General features: G+C 40.4%; 1 protein-coding gene across 1 annotated transcript; it reads left to right on the top strand.

Moving 5' to 3' along the window:
- The first annotated feature begins 8,671 nt into the window (after positions 1-8,671).
- Positions 8,672-15,448, top strand: ncoa7a (nuclear receptor coactivator 7a). The gene is made up of 8 exons (XM_068758747.1): positions 8,672-8,697; positions 9,392-9,587; positions 10,000-10,080; positions 10,415-10,567; positions 10,658-10,810; positions 10,905-11,000; positions 14,104-14,177; positions 14,382-15,448. The coding sequence occupies exons 1-8, from the start codon at positions 8,672-8,674 to the stop codon at positions 14,518-14,520; spliced, it is 918 nt and encodes a 305-aa protein (XP_068614848.1). The 3' UTR covers positions 14,521-15,448.
- The last annotated feature ends 319 nt before the right edge of the window (positions 15,449-15,767 follow it).

The following is a 15,767-nucleotide window of genomic DNA, read 5'->3' as shown; positions in this document are numbered from 1 at the left end:
TTCCCAGAATGACACTCCAATGGGCACAAGTATGAACTCCATACGTTTTGAACAGTACTTTTGTATTACTTGTGTTTATTTTGAAAAGTATTTTGGATTTTGTACTATACTGTACTGCTTACTGTGAGCAACATGAGTCACTTAGAGCTAATAGAGCTCAAGTCTTTTTTTTATCACTTTAGAATGACTCTCTTATATCTACAGACGGACTGGGTCCGCTTCTGAAGAGTTCACCACATTACGCTGCCACGGTTCTATTCCTGGATTTGGATAAATCAAACACTGATTTAGAGATGGCCTTTCACTAGTCAGCTAAATATTACAGATATTAACAATGTGGCTAAACTTGATGTTTTAATTTTCAGTAAAGATTAAATAGATACATGGATTAATTATCAACCTGCAGCCCTGTGTTCAAGACGACCAGTGGTAAAGGAGATCGCTCATAAAAATGTAGCATTTAAACTGAGAACAAGCACTGTGACCTAAATACATGCATGCCATTAAATCTCTTCTAAGTTAAAGTTCATCTTTGTGTGTCGGGCAACATAGCCTATATTTCATTGACCTCTGATTCAGACTGCAATCATGCCAGCATGTGGAACGTGAAAGATTAGAGATGGCAGCAGAGCAACAGAGATGGCAGAACACTCTGTAGCTCTAATATTTAACCCAGAAAAATCAGACAAATAAATGACCTTTGTTACCGTCAGTATTCCGTCTCCAACTGAGTTTGCATTACTCACAGTATATAGATGGCATTGATCTGTTATTTTAAAACTTGGATTACGGTGCTCAATCAGAGGGTTGAGTAATCTGGAGAGTGAAGTGGAGATCATTCATTAATGTTTTCAAGTTATTCCGCTTGTAATTGTGATCTTGTGTAGGTTAAACTGGATTTATGATCCTGCTAAGATCAGAAAAGACATACTTTTATCATTTTCACACAAACATTTGTATTTTAATGATGTTTATTCATGCACACATGCAAACAAAGCAACAGTTCACATTTTGTTCTATAGCATGGGATAAGCATAAGTCAGGGGTGTCAAACCCGTCCGGTGGAGGGCCGAGACACTCCAGGTTTTCCTTCCAGCCGGCCAATAAAGCAGGTGATTGTAATTATCAACACCTCAACCCCTCCACTGGACAGGTTTGACACTTATGGCATAAGTGATAGGTTTCAGTCACCGCCGACTCTGACCAAACACATTCCAAAAATAAAGAAAATACAAACACCACAATTTCTTCTCATGTTAATTGCACTGATTGGACTCTGCTGTCTTGAATAAGCAAATTTAAAGGAAAAGGCAGCTGCTTTGCTATCCTGTGTGAAATAATATTTACAACAGTCTCATATAACAATTTAATGGTACAGTATGAAGTATTGTTAAAATATGTAACTGCATTCCGCCGCAAACTGAACTGAAACTATAGCAACATGTGCATGAAGCACAGTGCTGGATATGGCTGTTGAAAAGCTGGGTCTGGTCCAAAGTGCTAAAGTGAGCTGAGAGCAAGTGTGACTGGCAGGACACCAGACTCTGTTAATGTTAAATTGTTACCAGGGTTCAATGTTCTGTTAAATTTAATCTGGATATTAACACAAAATTAAAGTTCTGAAGTGGCAATGGTAATTGCAAGCCTTATTCGGTTTAAAATTATTTGACAGCCCCCCAGAAACAGATAAGATTTGCAGATAGCAAAATATTGAAAATGAGAAGTGCAAAAATATGCAACCACATTCATATAGTTTTATGCATTTGGTAGGAGAATCACTTTTTTGTATCTTATCTATGTGAAATACATGAGCAAACAAAAAAAAATTAAGGACACAAAGTCAAAGGTCTACAGTGATTATTGTTTATCTGAGAAATTAAAAGTTTAACTTAACATTGAAACTAGGTTAATCATTAAAGAAAGAATTGAGTCATCATTTGAAGGCCATTAATACTTGTCCAGTTCAAAGAAGATTTACTTTGGAAAAGTAAAAGTTTTGGCAGCAAGAAATGGATAAAGAAGGTTTTCCAGTCTGGAGCAAATATAATTATTGATATGAAACCGGCATCAGCTAAGCAGGATCTGGAATTGCATTGCAGAAATCAAACAGTTAAGCAATAAAGTAAACTACATTTGGTGTGACATTATATAATGTCCTAGAATGATGTAAAAGGGGCAGTACAACGGGTCAGCTGTGTAGATGTCTGGAAAAAGATAATAGTTTAATAGCTTTAAGCTTTTTTTAATATATAAATTATATTGTTTGTCATAAAATCCTCTGTCAAATTAAATCCAATACTTTATAGTGAGATAAATGAAATAATTGGTACATTTCATGAGCAACAGCAATGTTCTTTGCTTTATTGTATCATTATGAGTAACATGCTGTTTTATAGTGTAATGGATAGATAATAATACTAATGTTGGGTTGTCTATATAAAGGGGCTATCCTGTGATGCTGGCCACTGTGTGCCCTTTCTATCTGCTTCCATACCTCCTCATAGACTAAACGGGTGAATAACTCGCATGCTTTTGTCCTGGCCTATTGATAGTTGCTACGGTAACACCAGCAACAATAATATCATTCTTAAACACTGGGTGTTTGCGATGGACCTTGTCGTTCTCCATCTTGAGTGTGAACTTAAACCACCTTTGCTTCTCTGACAAAACAGGTTTCAGTTTAATTCCAAGGTAATGTATGATGATGATGAATATATTTATTAGATAGAATGTTAGAGCAGTACAAGTACAGTCAAACAATAGTAGGTATTACAGTACAAGTACAGTCAAATACCCTGCCTAAGATGGCATTTCAAAAAAGCCCTTGCAGTCTTGTTTCCGTTGAAAGTCCTTCGTGCATTTTACAATGTGGACTCTAATGAGAAATTGTTCCCATGGTCTGTAACCACTAAAATTTCCCCAAGATGCAGAGGAAGTCCCATTTTAGATGCTTCTGACAATTCTCAAGTGATCCGCTAGGCTCTCTTATAACCTCTGTATTCCACACTGAATTGTGTTCTGTATGTGGGTCAATGGAAGCCGTTTTCTCCCCAAACCATCACTGACCCTGACCGACACAGCAGAGTCAGAACTCTCCCAGTATCATCAGGCTTTAACTTGTCCTTTACTGCAGACTGAAACATACCAGAGTGTCAATAAATGGCCGGTAAATGTGTCTGTGAACAAAGTACCCCGTAAGCAGTTTATCCCTGGTGGGACTGTAACTGGAACAGAGAGAATAAGACATAACGACAGGAAGGATATTGAGGCTATATACGGTAGTCATACTGTTACAGTCCTGTGGTATGACTTGTATATTTGGAGGCTGCTGTATATTGCTTCATTTAAAAAGCAAAGCCTGTGACAGAAGAGAGCCTAAACCAGGTATTGTGAGCTCTGCAACTTGACTTTCCAGCATGCAGGCAAAAAGAAATGGTCGTATCCAGAGCTGAACTTTTAATTAAATCACAGAAAAACTCAGTAGCTGGAATTTTAAATAATCTTACAAGTTAAAAAAAAAATGTATACTGAAAAAGCAAAGCCATGCTTGGTTAAAATGTATTTGCACTTTTTCTCTGTCACTGAATTTAAATGCAACTGAACAGTACACACACACACACACGTATACATCTCTATATATGACAGCTGAACAGACAGCTTTTTTGATTTAAAATGGGCATACTGTACATGGACACACAAACAGAGGAGGGTTACATAGCACACACACAACGAAGACAAAGGCAACTAAAATAAAAGAGGTATCCACACACACACACACTTATAGAATATGTGCGCAAATGCATGCATTTGTTGGAACTGAGGAAAACGATTACTGGACTTTTGGATGGCCAGAAATCAATGCCTCTGCAAAGTTCAGCATGGAGTTGTGTCACTTTGAAGGAGCTCTGAACTGCTTCATGACTCCAGAAAGGCACACTGCTGTAGAGTAAGATAAAGTTGAATGAATCATTGTGTAATTAAATATAATTCAAGCAGGGGCTAAAAAATTCAAATCTGTTTGGTTTCATGCTCTAGTTGACATAGTAGCGTGAATGTAGGGAGCGAGTGAATGTCGGGGGTGGTCAGGAGGGCCGATGGCAGCCTCGCTTCTGTCAGTCTGCCCCAGGAAGCTGTATCTACACATTGAGACATTTCAGATTTTTTTTCTACTCCCCCTTTCTCCTTTTGTTTTGTTTTTGTGCCCCCCTTTTCTCGTCCATTATTGAAGTGTGTTATGTAAATAAGCCTTGTCTCGTCGTGCCTTCTATCACGCCTGCACCGCTCCGTTCTGCGTCTGCCTGCCTGCTGCTGATTGTTTCGCAACTTGTTCAAGCAGCTGATACAACGGCACCGACTCCCTGTCTCCCTGGAGGGCAGGATGCCCCTCACAACGCCTCTCTGCTCTGCCCTCTCTACAGTCTACACGTCCCCATTGGATCACCGGATAGCTGCAGAGTAGACGCTTGTGCAGTTTTTCTATTTCTTCCTGCTACTTTGTTGTGCAACTGTAGGCCCTCACATCAAGAAGGTTCTGAGTTCGATTCCTTTCTGTGCAGAGTTTGTATGTTCTCCCTATGTCTGCGTGGGTTGTCTTTGGGTTCTCCACCCCCACCTCCAAAAAGATACAGTTTAGGCGAATTGGACACGCTAAATTGTCCATAGGTGTGTGCATGGTTGTTTGGCTTTCATTGTGACCCCACAATCACCTGGCGTCTCATCCGGGGTGTGTCCCGCCTCTCCCCGCTCCAGCAGACCCGTGACCGGCAGGGAGGATTAAAAAAAATCACAACGACAAATAATTTACCTTCCCGCAAGGACATGACGCATGAAGACGCAGGGGCCTACAAGGCATCTGAAATCACTACAGAACCAATAACAATAGCATCAATCTTTATCTACCACTGATAGCGACCCTGGCTATAGATTTATGAAAAGCCACTGTTTTCTTTCAGCTTACTCATGCACAATTAGTCTTGCAGTGCATTCGCTATTTGCAAATATATGTTGTAGCCCAACTGGCATCTGTAAATTGCACAACATTCCATCTGCCAGAAACTAAATAGCTGCAGGAGCAAACAAGACCTAATGTGTCTAAGGAGAAATGATTGCACCGCATGTCTTGTTACTGTGTGTGTGTGTGTGTGTGCGTGTTGAATGCAGGGAAATGAACACGTCTTGTTTTTTCCCTCCCTCTCTGGTTAGAAGCGTGCATGGACAGAGCTGGTTTTACAGGCATCATTGTCTCCAGGATTTACAGGAATCTGTCTGATTCCTGTAAATCCTGGTGAGGCAACAAGACTGCAACAAGCCGCAATCATCAGGGGGAAAAAAGTAGAGTGGGCTCACTCTGTGCCACCACGTAACTCCAGATCTGATAAAAGGTCATGAAAATAACTATCCATATATATATATGTCCTGATCAGAAGGTAACGTCCAATTCCGATCGAGTATGCAAGCACATCATCAGGCCCGATTTCCGATCACGTGATCGGATCGGGACATCTCTAGTCATAACTTATCTATTATCTATTTATTACAGATCAAATCAGGCCAGATCCAAAGATGACCTCCTGGTCGGTTGTACGATTTTTGTGAAAGTTGTTGAGTATGTATGAAGAAGGCAATCCAATTTTTTCCACATTTTCCCTTTTTACAAAACAGCTGAAACAACATCCAAGAACCCTGTGAAGGGATGCGGCCTGGGTCAGACAAGGTTAACGGATATAAGGTGAACAGTTTGTTCAGCCGTAGCAGAGGCATGTACACCGCCAATCCAGTTTGTTCTGTACTCACACAACACATAATAATCTAAGTATTTAGATTTCATCCGAATCTGCTGAAATGAAAGCCTTCATCTTAAATTAAATTATACCACATATATCATGATAAAAAAAATTACTTCCCTTTCAGAGTTACAGAGGCACACATTTGTCTATAAATAATCACAAACTGTTAAAAGTTAGATTTAATGTTTATCTTCTGGGCTTTGGGGTCAATTTTACAATTTCCAACGTGTTTCATCATCATTATTTCACTTTCGTATGCAATAATATTATAAGGGCCAAACGAGAGATACCAAAACCTTCTGAGAAATTGGTTCCCCCATCCATGCGGATATAATTTGCTGTTGCTACCTTGTTTATATAAAACACACACACAAATTCTTCTTACTTCCTGACAAGTCTTATTTGTGTGCATTTGTGTAGGAGTACCACCAAAGCCTGCATCAGGTGTGCATGTGCTGTATGAGTAATGAGAGCATGCTTGTCTGCTGTCTTTGAGTCCATATCTGAGTTTTGAAGTGTGTATCTCTGTGGGCCCATGTGTTTACCTATTGATCCTGCCTTTGTGTCAGACTGCCCCAGTTTAAAATTGATCTCCCTCATTCTATTTCTCTTGCTTAAGAAAACCATGACTGATGACCCCAGAGTGAAATGTGAGGCGATTACGTATGGTGACGTAAATTAGAAAATATATATTGATCATCTCGCAAAGAGATTTCACCCTGCTTTTCTTTAGCTTTATATAAAAGAAATGAATGCATGTATTTGTAACAAAAAAACACTAGAATACTGAAACAGTCGATTCACCAGCATCCCCCATGCAGCAGCAGCAAAAGTTGGTTTAGAATGCAGCTGCATGAACCTTTACAAAGACCAACACATTGTAACCCTGCACTGATTTTCCTACATCTGGGACTGATTGTATGAAATAATAGTTACAAGTATAGTTGCAAGAATGCTTGGCAAGGGTGTGGGGAAAAAAAAGCATTCCTCATAATCACTAAGAGGTCTTTGTCTTTTAAAGCAGGTAAAATGTTTCACAACAGCCTTTGTATGGACAAGTTTGCGTGTGCATGTGTGTGTGTGTGTCTGTCTTTTGCCTGTTTTGATATACTGAATTTATATAATGATCTTGAACATTCTTATCAGCTGCATCTTCACTCTGGTTGCATTGCCACATTATGTAAAACACGTTGCATAAATAGGCTTTGACTTGACCGGAATCTTGTAGTCTCACTGGAACATGATCAGACTTGTGTTTGAGCTCTGGTACCTGCTGAAGTAGAATCAAGACTGTAAAAACTTAGCTGTTACTGATGTAGCTCTCATAAATAGAACTCAGCCTCACTTAATGTTCAGTCAATGTGGTTCACTGAATCATTGTGTAATTAAGTATAATTCAAGCACTAGTAGCATTAGTACAGACGAGTAACGGCCAAACACTGGAAATGAATTGGCTTACTATCTATTAGTTTCTCAAAGAAATGGGCACAAGGTTAAATCTGGTGGATTATTTCTACTGCAGTTCTTCTTAACTATCCATATATTACTATTTGGCAAATACATCATTGCTGTGGAGACATCTGCGATGACTGTAATTGACTTAAACAAATACAAACAGGACATTTCCCCCCTATACCAGTATGATAAAAGCTTAAATCATACTAATGCCAGATGGAAGATTTGGCAGGTATCAATAAAATGAAAATGATTTTTTTTTTATTGTCAGATGTTAATCTATGTCAGAGTTAATAAACACTCTTATCTCAAAGCAATAATGTCATTATGAGATACGTTACTTCTTGAATACCCCCAATAAAACTTATACCGTACTTCTCACCTTCTGGATTGATTAAACAAAAGACATAATGTGACGTAAAGTTGTATCCATCTTGCTCTTACCTCTGTTTACAGGCTGTACACAAATAGATGCTAACTGGTTCCTGGTCTAGCTTCATATTTACAGAAATGTAACTGATCCTGTACTTTATACTTAACTGGTTGGGTTAGAGCTGATTCAATCAAAAGAACTGGCGCTTATCTTTGTATCTGGTGTGACACTTCTATGTATGTATCTCTCAAACTTCCTACATATCAGGTCTCACTTCCCATCAATGGTAAAAACAATACGCTTGTTATTCTGTCTCAGTTGTGTCAGAATGATTTAATTCATCTAACAGCAGTGTATTAAGAATGGTTTTATTGCCTTTAATGCAAGTACCTTACACTGTTACATTCATATATTTCATACAATTCATTCTATTTTGAAACCTAACATATACTTTTGTCTTAATGAAGAGAGGCATTATGATGTTGTAGTATAGAGAATAAAAACGAGACATATTTCCCCTCAGATGTCATGATGAAGCTAAAGGGGGAGACACTTAAGATAAGTATAAATGTTTCAGAATTCACTGAGGTGGAAATATGATTTTCAGCACTAATGGAATGAGGAGACCCAAATATGTGGGAAGATTGAAAGGCAGATACGCAGCCAGGAAGTAATAATGAAAAGACAACCAAACCGACAGACTCTGCTTGTCGAGCCACCTCATTTAGCCTCTGATCCACCAATCTGACACAGTAGCTGTCTGAACTGGAGCCAAATGTAAGAACATGGACCCAGAGCAGGTCAAGTTAATGTGTGACCACATTTGGCTTTCAGGCACCATTGTGAAATCCCTTGTGTGAATAGGTGCTGGCCATTTAGAGCAGTTACGAGAGAAAGGAAGGATTTACAGCCAAAAGGGCAGCGAATGATCCTCTGGTATAAAGACCGGCGATGGCATAGAATCAGAGTGGACATGCTGCTTCATCACTGATCTGCCATAGCGCCTCCTCTCTCCTTATCCTTAGTTAGCCATCGCTACAATCTGCTGTTGTCAGCTATGGGAGTTGCATACAGTGTCGGAGAGTAAGTGAATTTAATCCTCAACATACTTGTGACTATTATTGAACTGAACTGTTTACTGTTATCTGGATTTATTTTTTGGTTTGCTTGTGTTAACTAAATCAAACAAAGAGAAGGGAACATATAGATATTTTTTAACAAGGGCTCAAGCCTCATAAATGCGATTGTCTAAATTACATGTGCAAATAAACTGGAAGGACTTGGCTGATTTTCTTTTTATTATATCTGACTCATTTGAGTATGTAGTAGCTTTGATAGGGGAAGGGAGCTGTGGGGGTGGGGTATAATTTGGTGTACATTCACTTCCTGGGATTCATTATGGAACTGCCCAGAAAGAGTTTTACTTTGAGAAACTGTAAAAGAAAGCAAGACAACTCCCAAGGAGGTTCCAGATATCCTCTGGCATTCTTGGATACCATCAGTCGAGCATGATTAATGCTGAAGAAATTAAAAGTGATCCAACTACTCAAGTCCCAGCATGTCTCACCATTAGTATGGCACAGTAGCCCTCATGCAACAATCTCTTTTCCTCATGGTTGGGCCAATCGTCTAACATTACATATTGAGTCACATTATGAGTTTAGTGTTTCAAGGAATGTGCTTTTAAAATTAGAATCTATTCATTCATAAATGAATAAACAATATACCTTGAGTATCTGTCAGTAAAGTAATGTACTTTTTCATTTTGCTTCTGCAGGGTCGACCATCTCTACACCTTCTTTGTGCAATGGTCGCCAGAAATCTACACCAAGGGAAATAAGAAAAATAACAAGCTCCGCTACATCGTTGGAGACAAACATGAGAAGCGCTATCTGGTGGTTGACAGCGACAGGGTGGCTGTGATCAACAAGCTCCTCAGTAACTCCGGCGACCGTGTTGCTAAAAGTTGGGAGGTAAGGTTTTCACAAACAAACACATAATGTATCAAAAAGCTTTCTGTGCAAGTTAACATTTAGTTGGGATAATTTAAGTAAAACACAATTTAAACCTCATGGATAAAGAGCTGATATAATAACCCTGGCTTACTGTCAGTGAGGCACCAAGCTTGGCAGTTATCCTGGAGCATGTGGGAAAACCCATTGTTTCCATATACGGACATCCTCCCTCTCTTTTACTACCCGCCCAACATGACATAAACTTCACTTTCCTGTTTCGTGAGAAAAGAAACTGTCTGGTATCAGAACTACCCAATGAGAACCCGCCCCCATTCAAGTGTTCAGCCAATAACATTTCAAAACACACAGAGTGAAAGAAACCCAGATGGTAGCATTTCATCACATGTGGTACTGTAGAGTGCATCGGGAGACATTCGGAGCTATGAAGCTGCTTCCGGAGAATATTAAAGTGCATTATTTTGCCAATGACTGCAAGGAGCCGTATGTTCAGGTAGGTGTGCTGATGGGGAAAGCACAAATGGGCAACTATACTTTACTGTGGCAGTAAAAATGTTTCTTTTCATCACTTGGTCATCCACCTTTCCTACGAGGTTGTCATCCAGAAATCCAGCAAACATTTCACTTGCGTTAATGCATTTTTCCCACCTGCATCTTGCGACTGTGGCAACGTTTGCTTTTTCACTGCACCGAGTGTGATGTCTAGAAATGAGTCGCTCAGACCACTGACCTATAAAATACACAGGAAATTCACAGAGCTGCAACTCTCTATGTAAGCGTGTGAAAAGGAAGAACTCTCACTGACTTGTTGTGGCTTGTATTTACAGATTATCACAGTGAAAGATGCCAAGCGCCGCCCGAGCCTGTGTAGTTCTGAGGACTCTGAGGTAGAGGAGCCCGAGTACCAGAACAAGGCTAACCATGCTCTTCCCATCCTGGACGGTCACACCCAGCTGCTGGATCACCACCAACTAAAGAGCGTAAGATAATGCATCATTTTCAAGATTAGACTCAGCAAACTTTTGCCTCAATGAGTTGTGATTAGAATGAACACCTGCCTATCTCAACAGCTTGCAGCTCACTTGCCAGCGAGGACACAGGGTAATCCCTGGCAGCTGGTTTACGGCACAGCTGTCCACGGGAGCAGCCTGAAGACTCTGTACAGGAAGATGGCTGAGCTGGACAGCCCTGTGCTGTTGGTCATCAAAGACATGCACAAAAAGGTTTGCATTTTTATCACAACTCTCCAGGCCTTGTCAGGACACAGATTTCGTCAGCTTTCATGAGCATAGACGTCACTCCTATGTGTCTCTACAGGTGTTTGGGGCGTTTTCCTCCGAGACCTTCAGAGTTAGTAAGCATTGCTATGGCACAGGAGAAACCTTCCTTTTCAGCTTCAACCCCGAGTTTCAGGTAATGTTAGAATTATGTTTATTCTTTAGCAGAAAATCACATTTCATAAAAAAAAGTTAAAAAACATTATGGTCTTGTCTTAATTATACATAAAGTTCATGCGCCGCTCTTTCGGTACAGAAATATTGATAATTTGTTTATTGAAGTTTTTCTTATATAGCTTCACTTTTAAATGTCAAATAAACAGAGTAAGCTACAGCTCTGTCGTCTATGAGTTCCTGGGATCACAGCGCCCCCTACTATGAGGCTCAAAAATTGTGTGCCTCACCTGGTGCCTTGGTCTAAGCCGTTTCATAATCACTCAGCACAAGAAACACGTTACACATATACAGTCGTTGACAAAAAACACTGAATCACTGCATCAGCTGAACTGTGATAATTTGGTTCACATAACTACAGTAATATCTTGACATACAAGTACAATTCGTTCCTGGACCGAGTTCATAACTCAAATCGCTCATACAGTGGTACCTCAGCTTACGAATTTAATCCGTTCCGGGACTAGCTTCGTAACGTGAAAACTTCGTAAGTAGAGACGCATTTTGAATGTAAATGCACTAATCCGTTCCAAGCCCCGCAAAAGTATTGTAACGGTTCATGTTTTAGGAGTGTTCATTATTCCTACGCTGCAGAGAGTCCGCAAAGGCATCCAGGGAGGAGGGGCGGTGTGTGTGTGTGGGTGCCGCGAGGAGGAGGAGGAGAACGGGAGAGCTGCGTAGCTCCCGCAGCTCTCCCGTTCTCCTCCTCCTCCTCGCGGCACCCACACACACAGAGAGTTACCCGTCGTGTGCTTATTCCAGCGTCCGACGGACGCTACATTATGATATTTTTTTTAAATATTAATCTACCTGTTAGCTGTTACTTTTTGTCCTCTTTGTTTACTGGTCCTTTGCGGTGTTTTCTGCCTCGCGTTTCTTGAAAAACTGATCCGATGACGTCTGCTTTTGCCGGCTTTTGACAATCCGTCGGAAATGTGCGAGGCAGACGTCATCATAATGAGCAATAGCCCGACTTGTCAACACTTTTTCCGGGTGACACGAGGGGGACACGAATAGCGTGCTGGGATACACGCATACGCAACGGGTTGCCAGGCAGATTTTAGGCGATAGCCAATGGCAGAGCAGCTACGAGCAGCTATTTATGACTTCGTAGCCTGAAACGCCTCCGTAACGAGAGGCAATATTTTCCCATTCAGAAACTTCGTAACCTGAAAATTTCGGATGTAGGGACATTCGTAAGTAGAAATACATTTTTCCCATATAAAATTACTGAAAACAAGTTAATCTGTTCTGGCCGTCTAAAACACTCAAACCAACGCTAATAACAACGTAAAACATTTTTTTTTAATTGCAATATAGACACACACACAATTATCTAATAAGAAATATACAGTATTAATGAAATATAAAATGTGAGTTTATTATGAGATTAACTTTGAGACAGACGGTAGCAGTGGTGTGCAGTGCACTGGAGGAGTGGGGGGAGTTGGACAGTACCGTACACACTTTATACCGTAATTGTACCTTACACGTAGACTTACATATACTTAGACATAATACCTGTAGTTGTGCGTTTGGAAGGCTTTGTGTTCTTGACAGCATCCTTCTGTTTAAGGATTGTACATATCGTCGATGTTCTCCACTCGTACTGCCGTGCCAAATCACTTACGGACACCACGGTCGTGTTGATCAATAATTTAATGCTTCATCTCCATCGTCATCGTCATGCGTCATTCTTCCCACCTCCATCCTTACCACTCGCTTTGTTTGGGCCCATCACTTATAAGAAATTCTCACAGATGCAGCCAAAATCACATAAATAATGGAAACGCAATACGGGAGACGCGCAGGAAACGAGTACGGAAGGTGGTGAATACCTGAATTGAACGAGTGAAGCAGCGCTCGGCCATTTAGCGTCAGCATCTGGAAGTTGCTAGTGTCTCAAAGCAAAAGTTTGCTCACAGTTTTGCTCTCGTCTTGGAACACTCGTATGCCAAAGCACCCGTATGTTGAAGTATTACTGTACAGTAGTACCTCAGCTTACGAATGTCCCTACATCCGAAAGTTTCAGGTTACGAAGTACAGTAGTACCTCAGCTTACGAATGTCCCTACATCCGTAAGTTTCAGGTTACGAAGTATCTGAATGGGAAAATATTGCCTCTCGTTACGGAGGCGTTTCAGGCTACGAAGTCAAAAATAGCTGCTCGTAGCTGCTCTGCCATTGGCTATCGCCTAAAATCTGCCTGGCAACCCGTTGCGTATGCGTGTATCCCAGCACGCTATTCGTGTCCCCCTCGTGTCACCCGGAAAAAGTGTTGACAAGTCGGGCTATTGCTCATTATGATGACGTCTGCCTCGCACATTTCCGGCGGATTGTCAAAAGCCGGCAAAAGCAGACGTCATCGGATCAGTTTTTCAAGAAACGCGAGGCAGAAAACACCGCAAAGGACCAGTAAACAAAGAGGACAAAAAGTAACAGCTAACAGGTAGATTAATATTTAAAAAAAATATCATAATGTAGCGTCCGTCGGACGCTGGAATAAGCACACGACGGGTAACTCTCTGTGTGTGTGGGTGCCGCGAGGAGGAGGAGAACGGGAGAGCTGCGTAGCTCCCGCAGCTCTCCCGTTCTCCTCCTCCTCCTCGCGGCACCCCCACACACACACCGCCCCTCCTCCCTGGATGCCTTTGCGGACTCTCTGCAGCGTAGGAATAATGAACACTCCTAAAACATGAACCGTTACAATACTTTTGCGGGGCTTGGAACGGATTAGTGCATTTACATTCAAAATGCGTCTCTACTTACGAAGTTTTCACGTTACGAAGCTACTCCCAGAACGGATTAAATTCGTAAGTAGAGGTACCACTGTATCATAAATAGCGACATACAGAGAGACAGCATTACGGTCTCACTGCGCGTCTGTTCTGTATTTGAATGATAAATATGAAAATTCAGTGATTTTAAATGAAAAATAATCCAAAACTGTTGACGGCCTCCCCTGACTGCACGTCACTGAATGGCTGTGAAACATTTTGTGATGTATGAATTTCATGCATTTAGAGTACGTACATTTCTCATGTGTCTCTTTGGGTGTTTTCATAGGCATACAGGTGGAGCGGGGAGAACTCCTACTTTGTGAGCGGCAATCTACAGTCTCTGCAGTTTGGTGGAGGAGGGTAAGTAATATAATCACTGATTTCCCGTCGCTAATGTGTTGTCATTAAGTTGTAAAAAAGCACGACCGTTATGTAATTACAGACTGTAAATGGTAGCTGTTGATATGGGTGGTTACTGCATTTGTTATCTGATATGAACATGAACAACTTTCAAAATGTTTCACTTTCAAGTGATTATTTTTGTGTGTGTGTGTTTAGCTGCAGGGGCGGGTTTGGCCTGTGGCTTGATTCTGATCTATACCGCGGTTCAAGCTTTCCCTGTCCCACCTTCCACAATAAATCACTCTCTTCACAAGAAGATTTCTTCATACAATACCTTGAAGTCTGGACTGTACAGAACTGATGGAGAACATCTGACAAGATACGGTTAAAAAGTACTGCTGTCCTTCGTGGAGTAACAAAACTTCAAGGAGCTGTTTCAAGCATCAGTGCATCAGGATCAGTATTATTCTGCTTTCATACTGCCCATACAGTATGAAAGCTGGTCTTGGAGTTCTTAGGATGGGCTTTGAGATGCATCAAATCTTGCAGATGCTCTCCCAGTTGCTTTAAACTGCTGGCTATGCAGCAATAGCCTAGAGCAAAGCCAGTAACTCAGATTTAAAGCTTTAAACCCTACACAGATAAAAACGTCTGTAGAAACTATAAGCACAGTCTGGATATAAGGAGAACGTGTTTTATATTCTGTCTGACATCCAAATGTGTTTAAGTTTTATAATGAGTTTACGATATATATATATATTGTGTGTGTGTGTGTGTGTGCAAGCTTGTTTAGTTTCCGAATTAATGTATAGTAAAACTCTGGATAATGCCCTGTCTGGAGTCTTATTGCTCTGCTGCTCTCTGCAGCTGGAGCTGAAGACCAATCCATTTAATATTAAAAGATAATTGCTAGAAACGTTCTACTTTTTTAAACTATTGCTTTATAAATAACTTATTATCATGAGATGTGCCGCTGAAGAGGAAGAGAACTCAACTGTGAACTGTCACTTCCTTAAAATTGACATACAACCCGGTCCCGGGTAAGCAGTTGAAAAGAATGGATGAATAGATGGATGGATGAATAAATGGGCAATATTTTTTTTAGAAAGGCTCAAGATGATAGTTCAGATATTTTTTACATATTTAAATGTTTTATAAAAAAAATGAATAGGAAAGCAAAGCATTTTCATGTTGATTATGTCTGACTGGTTGTTTAACATTTCCTTATGTTTATTTGTAAAACAGATTCTACCTGGCAGTGCTGGCACTGCCAATGTTGTTGTGCAGAACCACATTAAAATTTTGACTTTCCCTGAAGTTCTATTTTATTTTATAAATGATTATCGCCATCTCTGTTTTTGTTACACACAAAAAAATATATATTTTGTTATTTGAACATTGTGGTATTAATATGTAAAGTACATATTAAGACGCATACAACCTTTTAATGTTTTTCTCAGGTGGGATGGGTTGATACCTGACCGAAGGGACTCTTTTTAAATATTTACTATGTAATCTGCTGATATCAGAATCAGAATATTTTATTAATCCCAGAGGAAAATTCTATCAGCAACAGTGATCAATACGAAATTGAAAATATGCACATAG

Source organism: Brachionichthys hirsutus, chromosome 3 (genome assembly GCF_040956055.1).
Source record: "Brachionichthys hirsutus isolate HB-005 chromosome 3, CSIRO-AGI_Bhir_v1, whole genome shotgun sequence".
Taxonomy (NCBI): Eukaryota; Metazoa; Chordata; class Actinopteri; order Lophiiformes; family Brachionichthyidae; genus Brachionichthys; species Brachionichthys hirsutus.
The sequence above is the reverse complement of the archived record's forward strand: the minus strand, read 5'-3'. Positions and strand labels throughout refer to the sequence as shown.